Consider the following 17896-nt stretch of genomic DNA (forward strand, 5'->3'; position numbering starts at 1 on the left):
AGAAAATTCAAAAAGATTAATACCTATTCCTTCTCAAACTATGAAAAAATACAAGAGGAAGGAAGCCTTCCAAATTCATTCTATGATGCCAGTACCACTCTGATACCAAAACCAGATAGACAGCACTTCACAAAAAAAGAGAACTACAGTGAAGTATCTCTCACGAATATAGATGAAAAAATACTCAACAAAATATTAGCAAAGTGAATTGAACAATGTATTTAAAAAATTATATATCACAATCAAGTGGGATTTATTCCCGGGATGCAAAGGTGGTTCAATATTTGTAAAACAATCAATGTGACTGACATGTCACATCAATAAGAGAAAGGATAAAGACCATATGATTATTTTAATAGATGCACAAAAACCATTTGACAAAGTACAACATCCACTCATTATAAAAACCCTCTGCAAAGGAGGTCTAGAGGGAACATACCTCAACATAATAAAAGCCTTATATTGAAAGACACACAGCCAATATCCTATCAATGGTAAAAAAGCTGAGAGACTTTCCCTTAAGGTCAGGAATAAGACAAGGATGCCCATTCTCACCACTTTTATTCAACATGGTACTGGAAGTCCTCAACAGAAATTAGACAACATAAGGAAATAAAAGGCATCCAAATTGGTAAGGAAGAAGTAAAACTGTCATTATTTTCAGATTACATGATACTATATGTAGAAAACCCTAAAGACTCTACCAAAAAACTACTAGAACTGATACATGAAATCAGTAAAGTTGCAGGATATGAAATCGATGTACACAAATCTGTTTTATTCTTATACACTAATAATGAAGGAGCAGAAAGTGAAATTAAGAAAACATGCCCATTCACAACTGCATCCAAAACAATAAAATATCCAGGAATAAACTTAACCAAGGAGATGAAAGACCTGTGCTCTGAAAACTGTAAAACACTGAATAAAGAAATTCAAGATGGTGCAAAGAAATGGAAAGATATACCATGCTCATGTGTTGGAAGAAACAATATTTATTAAAATGCCCATACTACATAAAGCAATCTACAGATTTCATGCAATCCTCATCAAAATGCCAACAGCATTTTTTCACAGAACTAGAACAAACAATCCTAAAATTTGTATAGACCCACAAAAAACCTGGAATAGCCAAAACAATCTTGAAAAAGAAAAACAAAATTGGAGGTACCACAATTCCAAATTTCAAGTTATATTACAAAGCAGTTATAATTAAAACAGTGTGGTACTGGCATAAAAACAGACACATAGATCAATGGAATGGAACAGAAAACCCAGAGATAAATCTACAATTATATGGTCAATTAATCTTTGATAAAGGAGGAATGGAATATACAATGGGAAAAAGACAGTCTCTTCAACAGATGGTGTTAGGAAAACTGGACAGCCACATGCAAAAGAATGAAGCTGGACCACATTCTTCACTATACACAAAAATAAACTCAAAATGGTTTAAAGACCTAAATGTGAGACCAGAAACCATAAAAATCCTTGAAGAAAGCATGGGTAGTAATCTCTGACATTGCTGTAGCAACATTTTTCTAGATATGTCTCCTGAAGCAAGGGAAATAAAAGCAAAAATAAACTATTGGGACTCCATCAAAATAAAAAGTTTCTGCAGTAAAGGAAACAATCAACAAAACTAACAGTCAGCCTATGGAATGGGAGAAGATACTTGCAGACAACATACCTGATAAAGGGTGAGTATCCAAAATATTTAAGAACTGATACAACTCAATACCCAAAAAAGAAATAATCTTATTAAAAATTGGCAGAAGACATGAACAGACATTTCTTCAAAGAAGATATCAGATGGCCAATAGACACATGAAAAGATGCTCAACATCACTCATCATCAGGGAAATAGAAATCAAAACTACAATGAAATATCACCTCATACCTATCAAATGGCTAAAAGCAAAAACACAAGAAACAAGTGTCAGCGAGAATGTGGAGAAAAAAGAACCCTTGTGCACTGTTGTTGGGAATGCAAACTGGTGCAGCCATTGTGGAAAACAGTATGGAGGTTCCTCAAAAAATTAAAAATAGAATCACTCTATGATACAGTAATTTCTTTACTACTCGAAGTTCATAGTTGACATTAGGGTTCACTTTTGGTGGTATGCATTCTATGGGTTTTGACAGATGTGTAATGATATGTATAAACCATTGTAATATCATATAGAATAGTTTTCACTGCCCTAAAAATACTCTGTGCTCCACCTTTTTATCCTTGCCTCCCATAACCCCTGGCAACCATTAAGCTTTTCCCATACTTTTGCCTTTTCCAGAATGTCATATAATTGAAAACACAGTTTGTAGCCTTTTCAAATTGGCTTCTTTTACTTATTGATATGAATTTAAAGTTCCTGCATGTCTTTTTATGGCTTCATAGCTCATTTCTTTTCAGCACTGAATAATACTCCATTGTCTGGTTGTGCCAGTTTCTTTATCTGTTCATGTACAGAAAGACATCTTGGTTGCTTCCCAGTTTTGGCAATTATAAATAAATCTGCTATAAACATCTATGTGCAAGTTTTCGTGTGGACATGTTTTCAGCTCCTTTGGATACACAACAAAGAGTGAAATTACTGAATTGCATAGTAAGAGTTTGTTTAGTTTTGCAAGAAACTATTTTTGAAAATGTGTGTACAATTTGCTTTCTCAGTAACAATGAATTAGTGTTCTTGATACTGCATATTATTGCCTACATTTGATGTTGTTAGTGTTTTGGGTCTTGGCAATTTTAACAAATGTTCAGTGATATCTCACTGTTGTTTTAATTTGCAATTCCCTAGTGACATGTGCTGTGGAACATCTTTTCATATATGTACTTGCCATCTTGTTTGGTGAGGTGCTGTTCAGGTGTTTCACCCATTTTAAAATCAGGTAGTTTGTTTTATCCCTCTGTCTGAAGCACAAGGGTATTTTTCTCAGATATTCACTGTGAGAACCTGGGGGAGCTTCTGGAGGCAAACCCCACAAAAAGTCCAGATGCTACTTATGACTAGGTCTCCCTGGACTTTTTAACTAATTGAGATTCCAGAAATTCATCAATTATAGTGTAGGTTTTCCTACTCAGGCACTGGTTCCCACAGAAATTTCTGCTTGTGGATTTCTGCTTCATTAAGTTATGATTCTCTGTATTTACCTATTTGCCTCTCCAAATTTTGGCAGCAGTGGTTTTCTCTGTGATCTCACTTCTCTGAAGAATCTAAGAATTGCTGATTTTTCAGTTGTCCACTTGTTAAGGCACAAAGGCAATTTCCAAGCAAATAGCAAGATTTCATTCTTTCTCATTGCCACGTAGTACTCCATTGTGTATATAAACCACATCTTCTTCATCCATTCATCAGCTGATGGACATTTAGGCTCTTTCCATAATTTGGCTATTGTTGAGAGTGCTGCTATAAACATTGGGGTACAAGGGCCCCTATGCATCAGCACTCCTGTATCCCTTGGGTAGATTCCTAGCAGTGCTATTGCTGGGTCATAGGGTAGATCTATTTTTAATTTTTTGAGAAACCTCAACACTGTTTTCCAGAGTGGCTGCACCAGTTTGCATTCCCACCAACGGTGCAAGAGGGTTCCCATTTCTCCACATCCTCGCCAGCATCTGTCATTTCCTGAGTTGTTCATTTTAGCCGCTCTGACTGGCATGAAGTGGTATCTGAGTGTGGTTTTGATTTGTATTTCCCTGATGAGGAGTGACGTTGAGCATCTTTTCATGTGTCTGTTAGCCATCTGGATATCTTCTTTGGAAAATGTCTATTCATGTCTTCTGCCCATTTCTTCACTGGATTGTTTGCTTTTCGGGTGTGGAGTTTGGTGAGTTCTTTATAGATTTTGGACACTAACCCTTTATCCGATATGTCATTTGCAAATATCTTTCTCATTCCATCAGTTGCCTTTTAGTTTTGTTGATTGTTTCCTTTGCAGTGCAGAAGCTTTTCATCTTGACGAGATCCCAACAGTTCATTTTTGCTTTTAATTCCCTTGCCTTTGGGGATGTGTCAAGTAAGAAATGGCTGCGGCTGAGGTCAGAGAGGTTTTTTCCTGCTTTCTCCTGTAGGGTTTTGAGGGTTTCCTGTCTCACATTTAGGTCTTTCATCCATTTTGAGTTTATTTTTGTGACTGGTGTAAGAAAGTGGTCTAGTTTCATTCTTCTGCATGTTGATGTCCAGTTCTCCCAGCACCACTTGCTAAAGAGACTGTCTTTTCTCCATTGGACACTCTTTCCTGCTTTGTCAAAGATTAGTAGGCCATACATATGTGGGTCCAATTCTGGAGTCTCTATTCTATTCCATTGGTCTATGGGTCTGTTTTTGTGTCAATGCCATGCTGTCTTGATGATTACAGCTTTGTAGTAGAGGCTAAAGTCTGGGATTGTGATGCCTCCCACTTTGGTTTTCTTCTTCAATATTACTTTGCCTATTCAGGGTCTTTTGCGGTTCCATACACATTTTAGGATTGTTTGTTCTAGCTTTGAGAAGAATGCCGGTGCAATTTTGATTGGGATTGCACTGAATGTGTAGATTGCTTTGGGTAGTATTGACATTTTAACAATATTTATTCTTCCAATCGATGAGCACGGAATGTTTTTCCATTTCTTTATATCTTCTTCAATTTCCTTCATAAGCTTTCTATAGTTTTCAGCATACAGATCTTTTACATCTTTGGTTAGATTTATTCCTAGGTATTTTATGATTCTTGGTGCAGTTGTGAATGGGATAAGTTTCTTGATTTGTCTTTCTGTTGCTTCATGATTGGTGTACAAAAATGCAACTGATTTCTGTACATTGATTTTGTATCCTGCAACTTTGCTGAATTCATGTATCGGTTCTAGTAGACTTTTGGTGGAGTCTGTCGGGTTTTCCATGTATAATATCATGTCATCTGCAAAATGTGAAAGCTTGACTTCATCTTTGCCAATTTTGATGCCTTTGATTTCCTTCTGTTGTCTGATTGCTGATGCTAGAACTTCCAACACTACGTTAAACAACAGCGGTGAGAGTGGACATCCCTGTCACGTTCCTGATCTGAGGGGGAAAGCTCTCAGTTTTTCCCCATTGAAGTTGATATTAGCTGTGGGCTTTTCATGTATGGCTTTTATGATGTTTAAGTATGTTCCTTCTATCCCGACTTTCTTGAGGGTTTTTATTAAGAAAGGATGCTGAATTTTGTCAAATGCTTTTTCTGCATCCATTCACAGGATCATATGATTCTTATTCTTTATTTTATTAATGTGATGTATCACATTGATTGATTTGCAAATATTGAACCAGGCCTGCAGCCGAGGAATGAATCCCACTTGATCATGGTGAATAATTCTGTTTATATGCTGTTGAATTTGATTTGCTAGTATCTTGTTGAGAATTTTTGCATCCATGTTCATCAGGGATATTGGCCTGTAATTCTCCTTCTTTGTGGGGGTCTCTGTCTGGTTTGAGGATCTAGGTAATGCTGGCTTCATAGAATGAGTCTGGAAGTTTTCCTTCCCTTTCTATTTTTTGGAACAGCTTGAGAAGGATACGTGTTTGCTCTGCTTTAAATGTCTGGTAGAATTCCCCTGGGAAGCCATCTGGCCCAGGACTCTTATTTGTTGGGAGATTTTTGATAACTGATTCAATTTCTTCACTGGTTATGGGTGTGTTCAAATTTTCTATTTCTTCCCATTTGAGTTTCAGTAGTGTGTGGGTATCTAGGAATTTGTCCACTTCTTACAGGTTGTCCAGTTTGTTGGCATATAATTTTTCACAGTATTCCCTGGTAATTGCTTGTATTTCTGAGGGATTGGTTGTAATAATTCCATTTCATTCGTTATTTTATTTATTTGGTTCCTCTGTCTTTTCTTTTTGAGAAGCCTGGCTAAAGGTTCATCAATTTTGTTTATTTTTTCAAAAAACCATCTCTTGGTTTCATTGATCTGCTCTACAGTTTTTTTAGATTCTATGTTGTTTATTTATGCTCTGATCTTTATTATTTCTCTCCTTCTGCTGGGTTTGGGGTGTCTTTGCTGTTCTGCTTCTAGTTCCTTTAGGTGTGCTGTTAGATTTTGTATTTGGGATTTTTCTTGTTTTTGAGATAGGCCTGGATTGCAATGTACTTTCTTCTTAGGACTGCCTTTGCTGCATCCCAAAGCATTTGGATTGTTGTATTTTCATTTTCATTTGTTTCCATATATTTTTAAATTTCTTCTCTAATTGCCTGGTTGACCCATTCATTCTTTAGTAGGATATTCTTTAACCTCCATGCATTTGGAGGTTTTCCAAACTTTTTCCTGTGGTTGATTTCAAGTTTCATAGCATTGTGGTCTGAAAGTATGCATGGTATGATCTCAATTCTTGTATACTTATGAAGGGCTGTTTTGTGACCCAGTATGTGATCTATCTTGGAGAACGTTCCATGTGCACTCGAGAGAAAGTATATTCTGTTGCTTTGGGATGCAGAGTTCTAAATATATCTGTCAAGTCCATCTGATCCAATGTATCATTCAGGTCCCTTGTTTCTTTACTGATCCCTGTGTCTGGATGATCTATCAATTGTTGTAAGTGGAATATTACAGTCCCCTGCAATTACCACATTCTTATCCATAAGGTTGCTTATGTTCGTGATTATTTGTTTTATATATTTGAGGGCTCCCGTATTTGGCGCATAGACATTTATAATTGTTAGTTCTTCTTGATGGATAGACCCTGTAATTATTATATAATGCCCTTCTTCATCTCTTTTTACAGCCTTTAATCTAAAGCCTAGTTTGTCCAATATAAGTATGGCTATTCCAGCCTCCTTTTGACTTCCAGTTGCATAACAGATAGTTCTCCATCCCCTCACTTTCAATCTGAAGGTGTCCTCAGGTCTAAAATGAGTCTCTTGTAGACAGCAAATAGATGGGTCTTGTTTTTTTTATCCATTCTGATACCTTATGTCTTTTGGTTGGAGCATTTAGTCCATTTACATTCAGTGTTATTATTGAAAGATATGGGTTTAGAGTCATTGTGATGTCTGTAGGTTTCATGCTTGTAGTGATGTCTCTGGTCCTTTGTTGTCCTTGCAACATTTCACTCACAGAATCCCCCTTCGGATCTCTTGTAGGGCTGGTTTAGTTATGATGAATTCCTTCAGTTTTTGTTTGTTTGGGAAGACCTTTATCTCTCCTTCTATTCTGAATGACAGACTTGCTGGATAAAGGATTCTTAGCTGCATATTTTTTTCTGTTCATCACATTGAAGATTTCCTGCCATTCCTTTCTGGCCTGCCAAGTTTCAGTGGATAGGTCTTCTACTACCCATAAGTGTGTGCCCTTGTAGGTTATGGCCCATTTGTCCCTAGCTCCTTTCAGAATTCTCTTTATCTTTGTATTTTGCCAGCTTAAGTATTATATGTCATGCAGATCGATTCAAGTTATGTCTGAAGGGAGTTCTCTGTGTCTCCTGGATTTCAATGCCTTTTTCCTTCCCCAGATCAGGGAAGTTCTCAGCTATGATTTGTTCAAGTACACCTTCCACCCCTTTCTCTCTTCTTCTGGAACTCCTATGATACGGATATTATTCTATTTCATTGAATCACTTAGTTCTCTAATTCTCCCCTTGTGGTCCAGAATTTTTTTAATCTTTTTCTCAGCATCATCTTTTTCCATAATTTTATTTTCTATTTCACCCATTCTCCCCTCTGCCTCTTAAATTCACACTGTCACTGCCTCTAGTTTATTTTGCACTCATTTACAACATTTTTAAATTCATCATTGCTTTTTTAGTTCCTTGATCTCTATAGCAGTAGATTCTCTGCTGTCTTCTATGCTTTTCTCAAGCCCAGTGATTAATCTAAATTATTCTAAATTCTAGACTGTTACTCTCAATTCTTGTTCAGTTTTATTGGTTGTATCTGTTTTGATCAATTCTTTGGCTGTCATTTGTTTCTGGAATTTCTTTTGAGGAGAATTCTTCCGTTTAGTCATTTTGGCTCGTTTTCTGTCCCTTATGTGTTTTACAAGCTTGTTATGTGCCCTGCACCCTCGAGCACTACTATTTTAAAGAGGAGTCATACACTGTTCAGGACCTGGCCCACCTTCAGGAGGTGTTTTTGGAGAGTGTTACTTACTCTCTGTTGTTGTGACTTTGGTTATTTTATCTCCTTACTCATAGTGATCTTTTGGACCCTCTACCAGGTGTGCTTTGATTTTTTCATTGAAGTAGCCCTGGAAAGGAAAACAGACAAACAAAAAACAAACAAATAGAAAACAAAAACAAACACACTAACAAAAAACCCAAAAACAAAAAACCAGAAACACGAGCTACAAGTAAACAACAGGGTGGAAGTAGTGCTGATGGAAGAGGCCTTATCCCGTACAAAGAGAGAAATGACAGGGGCGGGGGAAAAAGAAAAGAAAAGAAAAATTGACCATGCAGAGAAACTATATGGCTTAATCCAGAGAGAGAGTAAGGAAAATAAAGAAGGAGGTATAGAACGTGTAAAAAGAGAATAGATGAAATACATGTGCCTAAACAAACCAACAACCAGAGTAACCAGAGTAGAGGAGAGAAGAGATAAGGAGAAAAGGAAGGAAGAATATATCTATATAATAATTGAGAATTGAATCAGGCAACGCAACAGCGCTGCTCTGGAGGAGGGGCCGTCTGGTTCCACAGCGTCTGGTCGCCCCCCCCCCCATTACCAGGCGTGGAGGGGCATGGTTTGGTGCAGGCGGGTTCTGCTTCCGCTGTGGGCCCTGCTGTCCAATCCCTGAGGCCCCACCTTGGTGGTGGTGGGGAGGAAAATGGCGACATCCCAGTGTCTCCTTCATGGACCCATTGTCCCAAACCACTCTGTTCAGGCCTTCCTCACTGTGCTGCAGGCGTAAAGGATGCAGTTTGTCCTCCTCCACCAGCTCCTGCGCCTCCCCATTGCTTGGATGGGATTTAAACCCGGAGGTCTTAAAGATTCCTAGTTTGGGGCTCACAGTGCCTTTTTCCCCCTCAGCTGACTCCCGCGCCTCCCTGGCACTCAGTTGGGACTTAAACCCCGATGTCTTTAAGGTTCCTACTCCATCTGCCCCGGTTTCGAGGAAGTGCCACTCTGTGCCGCCCACTATATGGTCTATGGCTGGCTGGTGCAGACAGCCTTTGCCCTTTGAATGGATATAGATCTTCTTCCCACAGCACTCCAGGGAGGGGATTGCTTTCTCCTACTGTGGACTGCACCTCTGAACTAGTTACCCAGCCGGGGCTGGCTCCCCTCCTCCCCAGGTGCAAGATCAGGGCAGCCAGCCCCGGTCTGGAGAAAGCCCCACAGTTGGGAGATTGGATCTTTCTCCATCCCGGTCCGTAGTTTTTCTCTTGTCTAGATGCAGTCTTATGCTTCCTCAGCCTCTTTCTCTTCCCTTTGTCTCTCCACAGAGAGAGATCCCTCCCCTCCATTCCTCTGCCATTTTATCTCTCCCAGTTCTCAATCATACCCCTGTGGCCCATCAGGTTGTCCCAGTGAGTCCCTGGAGATATCTCTGTCACTTTGCTGCCTGGACTCTTGGAGTTCAAAGTCCTTTGGCCTCAACACTGCTGTATTTGAGAGATGAGGGAACTTCACATCCCCTACTTCTCCGCCATGTTGGCCCCTCCCGGCTGGTAATCTTTTAGTTCTACATCCAGATATGTAGGCATAGATGATATAACTAACTTGCCAAATAACAGAGCTCATCACATGTAGAAACTAGCTAAGAACCGGGAGGCAGAAAAATATGGTGATTAAAAATGGAATTAGGGGCCTCTGGGTGGCTCAGTTGGTTAAGTGTCTTACTTAGACTTAGGTCATGATCTCACGGTTCATGAGTTTGGGCCCTGCATCAGACACTGTGCTGACAGCTCGGAGCCTGGAGCCTGCTTTGGATTCTGTGTCTCTCTCTCTTTCTGCCCCTCCCCTGCTCATGCTCTCTTGCTCTCTCTCTCTCTCTCTCTCTCTCTCAAAATAAGTAAACATTTTAAAAAATTAAAAAAAAATGAAATTAGGTTGCCTGGATTCCACACCCTACAGTCTGTAAGCCTTTAGGTAAGTGTGCTTTTCCTCTCCCAATCTCACTTCCTCATCTGTGTAATTGAGATAATAGTACCTATCTCATAGAGTTGTTTCAAGTGTATGTCCACCACATAATCAAGACTCAATTCATGGTCTCTATTATTATTTTTATCTGAGTGTTTAGATTCCCAGTGAAGTGCTTTGGAAACATGCTGCCTTTGAATCTCTTCTGGCAATGGCTTTTTGAGTGTAGGTCTTGAGTCCACCAGCAGGAGTTCATTGATTATTTTTTAAGCTGCCTATTTGTATAACTAAATGTGAAAAGAAATAATCTCCTTTGGTATCTCCTTTGCAGTACACCGCTAAGCATAGACTTCTCTGCCTTTGCAGAAATAAAGGAATAGTAAAGAAAAAACTTTTAAACTTTCACTTTTATTTTTATTACATTATAAATATACATAATTAAAAAAATAAGTTCCAAAAATAAGTTCCACACTTAACCAAAACTGTTAGTCCCTTGCCCACTCCTCATGACTCTTGATTACTGATTTGTAGAGTCTATCACTTTCAATCCTTTTAGCTTTCTTTTGGTATTTACATCCATATTTCTGTGTAATCTGTTTGTACTACTGTTTCTTCATTTTTTATTTTTAGATATTCACTTTTGACTCTTTACTGTAGAGAAGGATTTAGCTGTCCTATATCTCTCTCCCGTACCCACTTATACTGACCATACACATATACACTTACCTTCCCATGTTCTACTAATATAATTATATTTAAATATTTATGATTCTGAAAATATCATTTGCAGCTGAGCCATGTGTCAATTATGATTACATTTCCTTTCTTACATGATATTGCTGTCTTCAAGGTTGATAGTTGTCTCTCTTTTTGTTTGTTTGCATAGTCTTCTATATATCCATCACCAGTGCTTTCTCAGCCTCTCCTTCAGGAGTCTATATCTTTTAATACCTTAAAACATTGTAGGCATTAGGTATTCTACCACCTTCATTGTTTTTTTTTTTTGGTGGGGAAACACATTTTTTCAGTAATCTGCACCCTCTCATTCTAAAAGATACTGATTGTTCTTCTAGCCTAGTACTGGGATCCACACCATCCTGAAAAGTCCCTTCTTTTCTTGGTTATATTATATTTCTTCCTTCCTAGATCTCTTTACTTCTCTGTCAGTTTGTTTCCCATGTTTGGTGGACCACACCTTTTAGTAGTTTCCAAAGAAAAAGAGAAAGGGAAGTAAAATATTTTGATATTCTGCAAGTCTGAAAATATCTTTTTCTACTGTCACATTTATTGATAGTTTAGAATTCCAGGCTAGAAATAATTTTACCCTCAGAATTTTGGAAACAACACTCTATTGAGTTTTAGTTTCCAATTTGTTGCTGGGAAGTCGGATGCTGTAATAATTCCCAAACTTTCTTTTGTCATGCTCTCACCTTAAGTTCATTATGAGCTTATTAGCATATTTCATTTGTTGCCAGCATTTGAAATCTTATACTGATATGCCGTATTGTGTGTGTTTTTCATATTGTGTTGGACACTTGATGGGTTCATTCAATGCATAATTTCATCTTTTACTTATAAGATATTTTCTTCAATAGTATGTCCCCACCCCACCAATTATTTCTGTTTCATCTTCTCTGTTTTTCTGGAATGCCAATTATTCAGATATTGGATCTTCTGGATTATTTCTCTAGTTTTAAAGAAGTTTTTCTTTTTCTATTATTTACTTCTATTTCTTTTGTTTTCTGGAAGAGTTTCTAACTAGGTACTCCAACCATGTGACTAACATTTTTTAAAATTTCTACTCATACTTTTAGTTACTGAGAATCTCTTTCGTTTGTTTGAATGTTTCCTTTTATGACATTCTGTTCTTATTCAATGAATACAATGACCTCTCCTTTCTTTCTGAGGATATTAATAAAAATAATAAAGTTTTCTTCCATGTTTTGCATTATCTTTGTTTTCTCCTGTTCTGTTTTACAACTTTTGTTTGTTTTGGTCTCAAAGACTCTCCTTGCTATCCACTCACGTTTAAAATTATTTTTTTTAGGGGCACCTGGGTGGCTTGGTCGGTTAAGCGTCCGACTTCGGCTCAGGTCATGATCTCACGGTCCGTGAGTTTGAGCCCCGCGTCAGGCTCTGTGCTGACAGCTCAGAGCCTGGAGCCTGTTTCAGATTCTGTGTCTCCCTCTCTCTCTGCCCCTCCCCTGTTCATGCTCTGTCTCTGTCTCAAAAATAAATAAACGTTAAAAAATTTTTTTTAAAAAAATAAATAAAATTATTTTTTTTAATATTTATTTTTTATCAAAGCATAGTTGACATACAATATTATATTAGTTTCAGGTGTACAACATAGCGATTCTACAATTATATATATCACAGAATGGTAAAATAAGTAAGTCACATGAATGAAAAGTACAGTGTAAGGAGAATAGTCAATAATATAATAAATTTGTATTATGACAGATGGTAGCCTACACTTACTGATTTATATTCAAAAGTGAAATAGTACTAGGTGATTGGGTGTGCTTGGCCACCCACTCTCTGTGGGTGTGCTTGGCCAAAGGAGTTAGAGGCTTTGCAGTAGGATGATTTATTGGGCTGTCTTGATCAGAGTTCCTCTGAATTTCAATATCTATGTTTTCCTCTTAGAATGGTAAATTTCCCCAGACCGAGTTGTTCCAGTTTCCTGCTTGGGGGGTTAAATTCTGCCATCCAGCTTTTTCCTAAACTGGACTGAGGAGAGAGGTCTCGCCATTCAGTATGTGGAATTTCACTTTAATCACCCTCTTTTAATACCTGACGCCCTCGAACTGGGCCAGGTGCCCATTAGTTCAGTTTTCCATAGTTCAGTGTTTCCAGAGAGTAAATCTGCACTCTCCTGCCAAGATGGACCAGGGTGGCTTTTAGCTGTGTTATCCATGGAAATCTTACTGCTTTCATCCAGAGCTCTTGTTTTCAGCCTCAGCTGCCACCACTGCTCTCCATTATTGTCAGAGCTATTCGTTTCCCTGAACCTTTCTGAGAGGCTGTGATGTAAATTATCCTGCTTCTGGGCTTCTCCTGTCATTGGCTTTCTTGGATGCAGTTTTCCTCTTAGGCTAGTCTGTTAAGTTAGTTAGCAGTCATCCTGCTGGGTTTCCATTTTCAAAATTTTTCTTCAGTTCTCTCCCATTTTTTTTTTTACTTTCTTGTTTTAAACCTTTTTTATTTTTAAAATTCTTTTTATTGTGAGAGGCAGTATATTGCATGGGTTCTGGATGCCTAGACCCATGTATGACCTTGAGAAAGTTACTTAATCTCTTCCTGCCTTAGTTTCCTCATCTTAAAAAAATAGTAGTTGGAGTCCTTTTTAAGATTAAATGATTTTTTTTAGAGTAAATGATTTAAGACATATAAAGCATGTAAAACCATAGCTGACCTAATAAATATTAGCCATTTTAGAGTGCTTTCAGGTAAAAAGATAAAGGTGTGTGTTCACTTTATCATGTTTAACTGGGAGTCCAAAGAATGCACTTAAAGATTTGAATCACTAGGCAAATATTGTTTATTTTATCTAGTGAAGGGAGCAATGGGCAAAGACAATGTATCTGGTGTGCTACGTAAAATGTTTAGGTTTTTACATTATTTTATTACATTTTTTTTTTTAAATTTTTTTTTTAACATTTATTTATTTTTGAGACAGAGAGAGACAGAGCATGAACAGGGGAGGGTCAGAGAGAGGGAGACACAGAATCTGAAACAGGCTCCAGGCTCTGAGCTGTCAGCACAGAGCCCGACGCGGGGCTCGAACTCACAGCCCTCACGGACCGCGAGATCATGACCTGAGCTGAAGTCGGCCACTTAACCGACTGAGCCACCCAGGCACCCCACATTATTTTATTCTATACCTTGGAAATTGTAGTTTCCAACTCTTTATATTATAGATGAAGAAAACTGAGACCCAGAGAAGAGAGTTAAATGACTTAAATGACTTTCCTTGAGACTAGAATCCAAGCCTCAGGATTCCTAGTTTGGTCTTCTTTCCGTTAAGTCATATTTTTTTTTTTTTCTGAGGAACAGGGAATGCTGTGAGACTTGAAACTTTATTTTTAGTGATGACACTATCCTATACCTAATTTTCTTATAATTTGTGTGTCAAGTGCTCAGAAATGGATCAATAATAAGCTTTGATTTATGATATACTCTCTTCATTGGTCCATGTGTACCCTACTTGTTTGTTTTCAGTAAAGTAATACATAAAAAAATTAAAGCACCCATATCATGTGCAGGACCTTGGAGGAAAATTTTAAATGTATAATTTCCATATATACATGGTACAAAAATAAACTCATATATTTAAAATTATTGTGGTGATATTATGAATGGGTGGTTTTATTTTATTTTATCTTAAATGTTTATTTATTTTTGAGATACAGGGAGGGGCAGAGAGAAGAAGACAGAGAGAGAGAGAGAGAGAGAGAGAGAGAGAGAAAGAATCCCAAGCAAGCTTTGTGCCACCAGCGCAGAGCCTGTTATTCAGGGCTCGAACTCACAAACTGTGAGATCATGCATGACCTGAGCCCAAACCAAGAGTTGGATGCTTAACCAACTGAGCCACCCAGGTGCCCCTTGGATGGGTAATTTTAAAACTCTCCTGCTCATCACATCAAAATTTACCAGACTGGGATAGCAGTGGATCAGAAAACAAAATAAGAGAGAGGAACAGGAAAAGGACCAGAAATATGAGTACCTTGCATTTAGTCTTGGGACATATATGTCTCTAAAATTTGTTAGTCTTCTGCATACTGTGTAATAAAGTGGGTTGGTTTGTGATACAGGTTTAAGAACCATTGGAGTCATCACCAAATTGGATCTTATGGATGAAGGAACAGATGCCAGGGATGTTCTGGAGAACAAGCTTCTGCCTCTTCGCAGGGGTAATGTACTGTGTCCTATACAGGATTTGCTTTGATGATGTAGCAGAGAAATGATTGGGAAACCAATGCAAAGCTTGGCTTTATGCCTTCACAGTTGTGAGGAATAATGTATTCATGATTAGTTATACTTTTTATGGAGTGGCATAATGTTCCCAAGTGATATATTAAAAATGATCCAATAGGAGAACTATTTCTTAAAATAATAGGAATAGGAAAACAGGAAAAGGAAGGGTTTGAAGGGGGGTATAAATATTCATCATAGACTGCATAAATATATACTGTTCTGTTTTAAGTGTGACTTATTTACTTGCCCGCCATATGACAAAACTGCTAAGAGACACACTGTATTAAAATGTACAGAGCTTTTAAGGGCAAAAGACATTATTGTGTTAATGCTAAGAAATTATCATTAGCCACACGAATCAGCCTTTGTTAAATACTGGTGTCTCAAACTGAGTTCGTAAAGGGTTCAATTCTTCAGTCCTTAAAAATAATTTTGCCTGGCTTATTCAGCCTCTTCAAGAGCCTTGAAATCCTCCCAGAATAAACAACAAAAAGTATTCCAAACCCCATTGTATGTGTTGTGTTTCAGGTTACGTGGGGGTGGTAAACAGAAGCCAGAAGGACATAGATGGGAAGAAGGACATTAAGGCTGCCATGTTGGCGGAAAGGAAATTTTTCCTCTCACACCCAGCTTACAGACATATTGCTGATAGGATGGGGACCCCACACCTGCAGAAGGTCCTTAATCAGGTAAAAATGTTTTCTCAAGCAACAAGAACAATTATGAAATATGTAAGTCACTATTAGAATTTGTATTTCATTTTAATATTCATTTTTTTTCCAAAATAAAACATTCAGCTTAAATGATATGAATTAAAAAACGAATGTGAATATTTAGTTCCACACTCCTACTGTTCTCAGTGAGTAGAATCTGCTTTAATGTTATTCAGATAATACTGCTCAAAGCAGAAGTATATACTTATTTAGGAACAGTAAACAAGGGTATACATCAGCGCCCATTTTACTCACAATATGTAGTTATCTTAAGAAATTAAACTTGTATATTTCTGAAAGGTTGATTTGTTGGGATCTGGTTTCAAAATGTCAACATGTAATAGTTAGCTTAGATTTCCCTAAGTTAGAAATCCTTGTAAGCTCATTGATCTCCATTCATCTAAGAAGTTTTTCCAGATTAACCCCTTTCTCTGCACAGATAGACTTGGGTCCCCATCTTCCAACATTCCATGCACTTACATACTTCTTCCATAAAACCTCAGTACATTTACTTTTTACTTTTTTTTTCCCATATATTCTCCATCTCCTGGGGAAGTTAAGCATCATCCTTAGTGAGTGCAGGTCTTCCTCCCTGAGTTTTGATTACATTGACCAAATGGTGAGTAGCTGTTCTCGCCAACAGAATTATAAGATATGCTTTAACTTTTATTTATGAGTTTTAACAGTCAATTAATCAAGTCATTATTGCATGTTCTGATTGTTTGCTCCTAGAAGGTGTCAGTAGAGACTAACACAATAGCAGGCTACTTGTGACATTGGACCTGAACCGTTTAGGCAAAACAATTGAACAAGTTTTGGGAAAAAAAAAAAAAAACAGGCAATGGTATACTTCTATTTTTTGTGACATAACATAGACTAATGTAAAATTTGTGCTTTTTACTTACGGGTAGATGAGTATTTAGAAGCCATGAGGTGGTGCTGTGCTTGTGTCATTTAACAAATATGAATGAATGTATTTTAGAGAAAGAACATTAGTTTGTCATGCAAAAACCCTAATAGTCCACAAATATATTTAGTATTGGTAAAACTCTCTTTAGATTATTACTGTCACGCCTGGATTTATCTATGAAAAACACAAATAAACTGAAAAAAATCTTAGAGAAAAATCATTAGGATGATTAGGAAGATAAGGTTGGAAATAAATTAGGTTGTGAATACTAGAAAAATAGAAAGAATATGATTGGCCATTTTGTTTTACAAATGACCCCTAAATTATGACATAATTGGATTCTGGATGACTGAAAACTGAATGAATTTTGTACTGAAGATCTCTCATTTCTTGGATAATCACCTTCTTTTTTACTGCTTCAGGGATCTTCAAACTGTTTGAAAATAGGATACTTTTATGGCTGATTCACTGTGTGTACCAGTACCTTGGGCCCTGGGGAACAGTTTCTATGGTGAAAAACTGGAACAGAACATGACACTTTTGAGGAATTGAATGTCATTATGGCTGGAGGGCAGAGAATGAGGGAGTGAGTTATAAGAGATGAATTTGGAGAAGTAGGCAGAGGCTGGATTCTGTAATGTTTGTAGGCAAGTTAAAGATTTTTGTTCTTATCCTAAGAGCAGTAGGGAGTCATTTAAGACATCTGAATAGGCAAATTACACAGTTGTATTTGTGGATTAACAATGATCATGGAAGCTGCAGGTAGGAAGATCAAGACTAGACATGAGAAGTTAGGAGTCAAAATGAGAAATGATAGTAGCTTGGTCTTGGTTAGGGCCAGTGAAGATGAAAAAAGCAGAATTGAGAAATGTTTAGGAAAATCAAGAACTTGGTGGTAGATTAGCTTTGGTGAGTGATAGAGAGATGAAGTCAAAGATAACTTCCAAGTTCCCAGGTTGTTATGATGTCTCCAAGATGGAGAGCTCTGAAAGGAAGATTAGGTGCTTGATTTCAGACATGCTGGGGTTGAGGTGTCATTGACACATCTAAGAGAAGTAAAGTCCATGGTCTAATACATATGCCTATAGCAAAAATAAAAAGTCTGGTCTGTAGATAACACCTTGGTAGTCACAGGTGTTTGGATATTTATTAAAGCTATGGGTGGAATAAGATTCCTTTAGGAAAGAAAAGAGTGTGAACAAAGAAGATTAGGAATCAGATTTGAGGAATGTTGGTATTTACAGGTCTGGTGGAGGGAGAT

At 37.6% G+C, this 17896-nt stretch overlaps 1 protein-coding gene across 10 annotated transcripts in view; it reads left to right on the top strand.

The window, feature by feature from the left end:
- Nucleotides 1-17896, top strand: part of DNM3 (dynamin 3) — a 573673-nt gene that overhangs the window by 193882 nt on the left and 361895 nt on the right. For all 10 annotated transcript variants that reach the window (XM_060643523.3, XM_060643524.3, XM_060643514.3 and 7 more), the window contains exons 5-6: nt 14850-14948; nt 15541-15701. In XM_060643523.3, the coding sequence (XP_060499506.1) occupies nt 14850-14948; nt 15541-15701 (260 nt within the window). The remainder of the gene's footprint in view (nt 1-14849; nt 14949-15540; nt 15702-17896) is intronic.

Source organism: Panthera onca, chromosome F1 (genome assembly GCF_046562875.1).
Source record: "Panthera onca isolate mPanOnc1 chromosome F1, mPanOnc1 haplotype 2, whole genome shotgun sequence".
NCBI lineage: Eukaryota > Metazoa > Chordata > Mammalia > Carnivora > Felidae > Panthera > Panthera onca.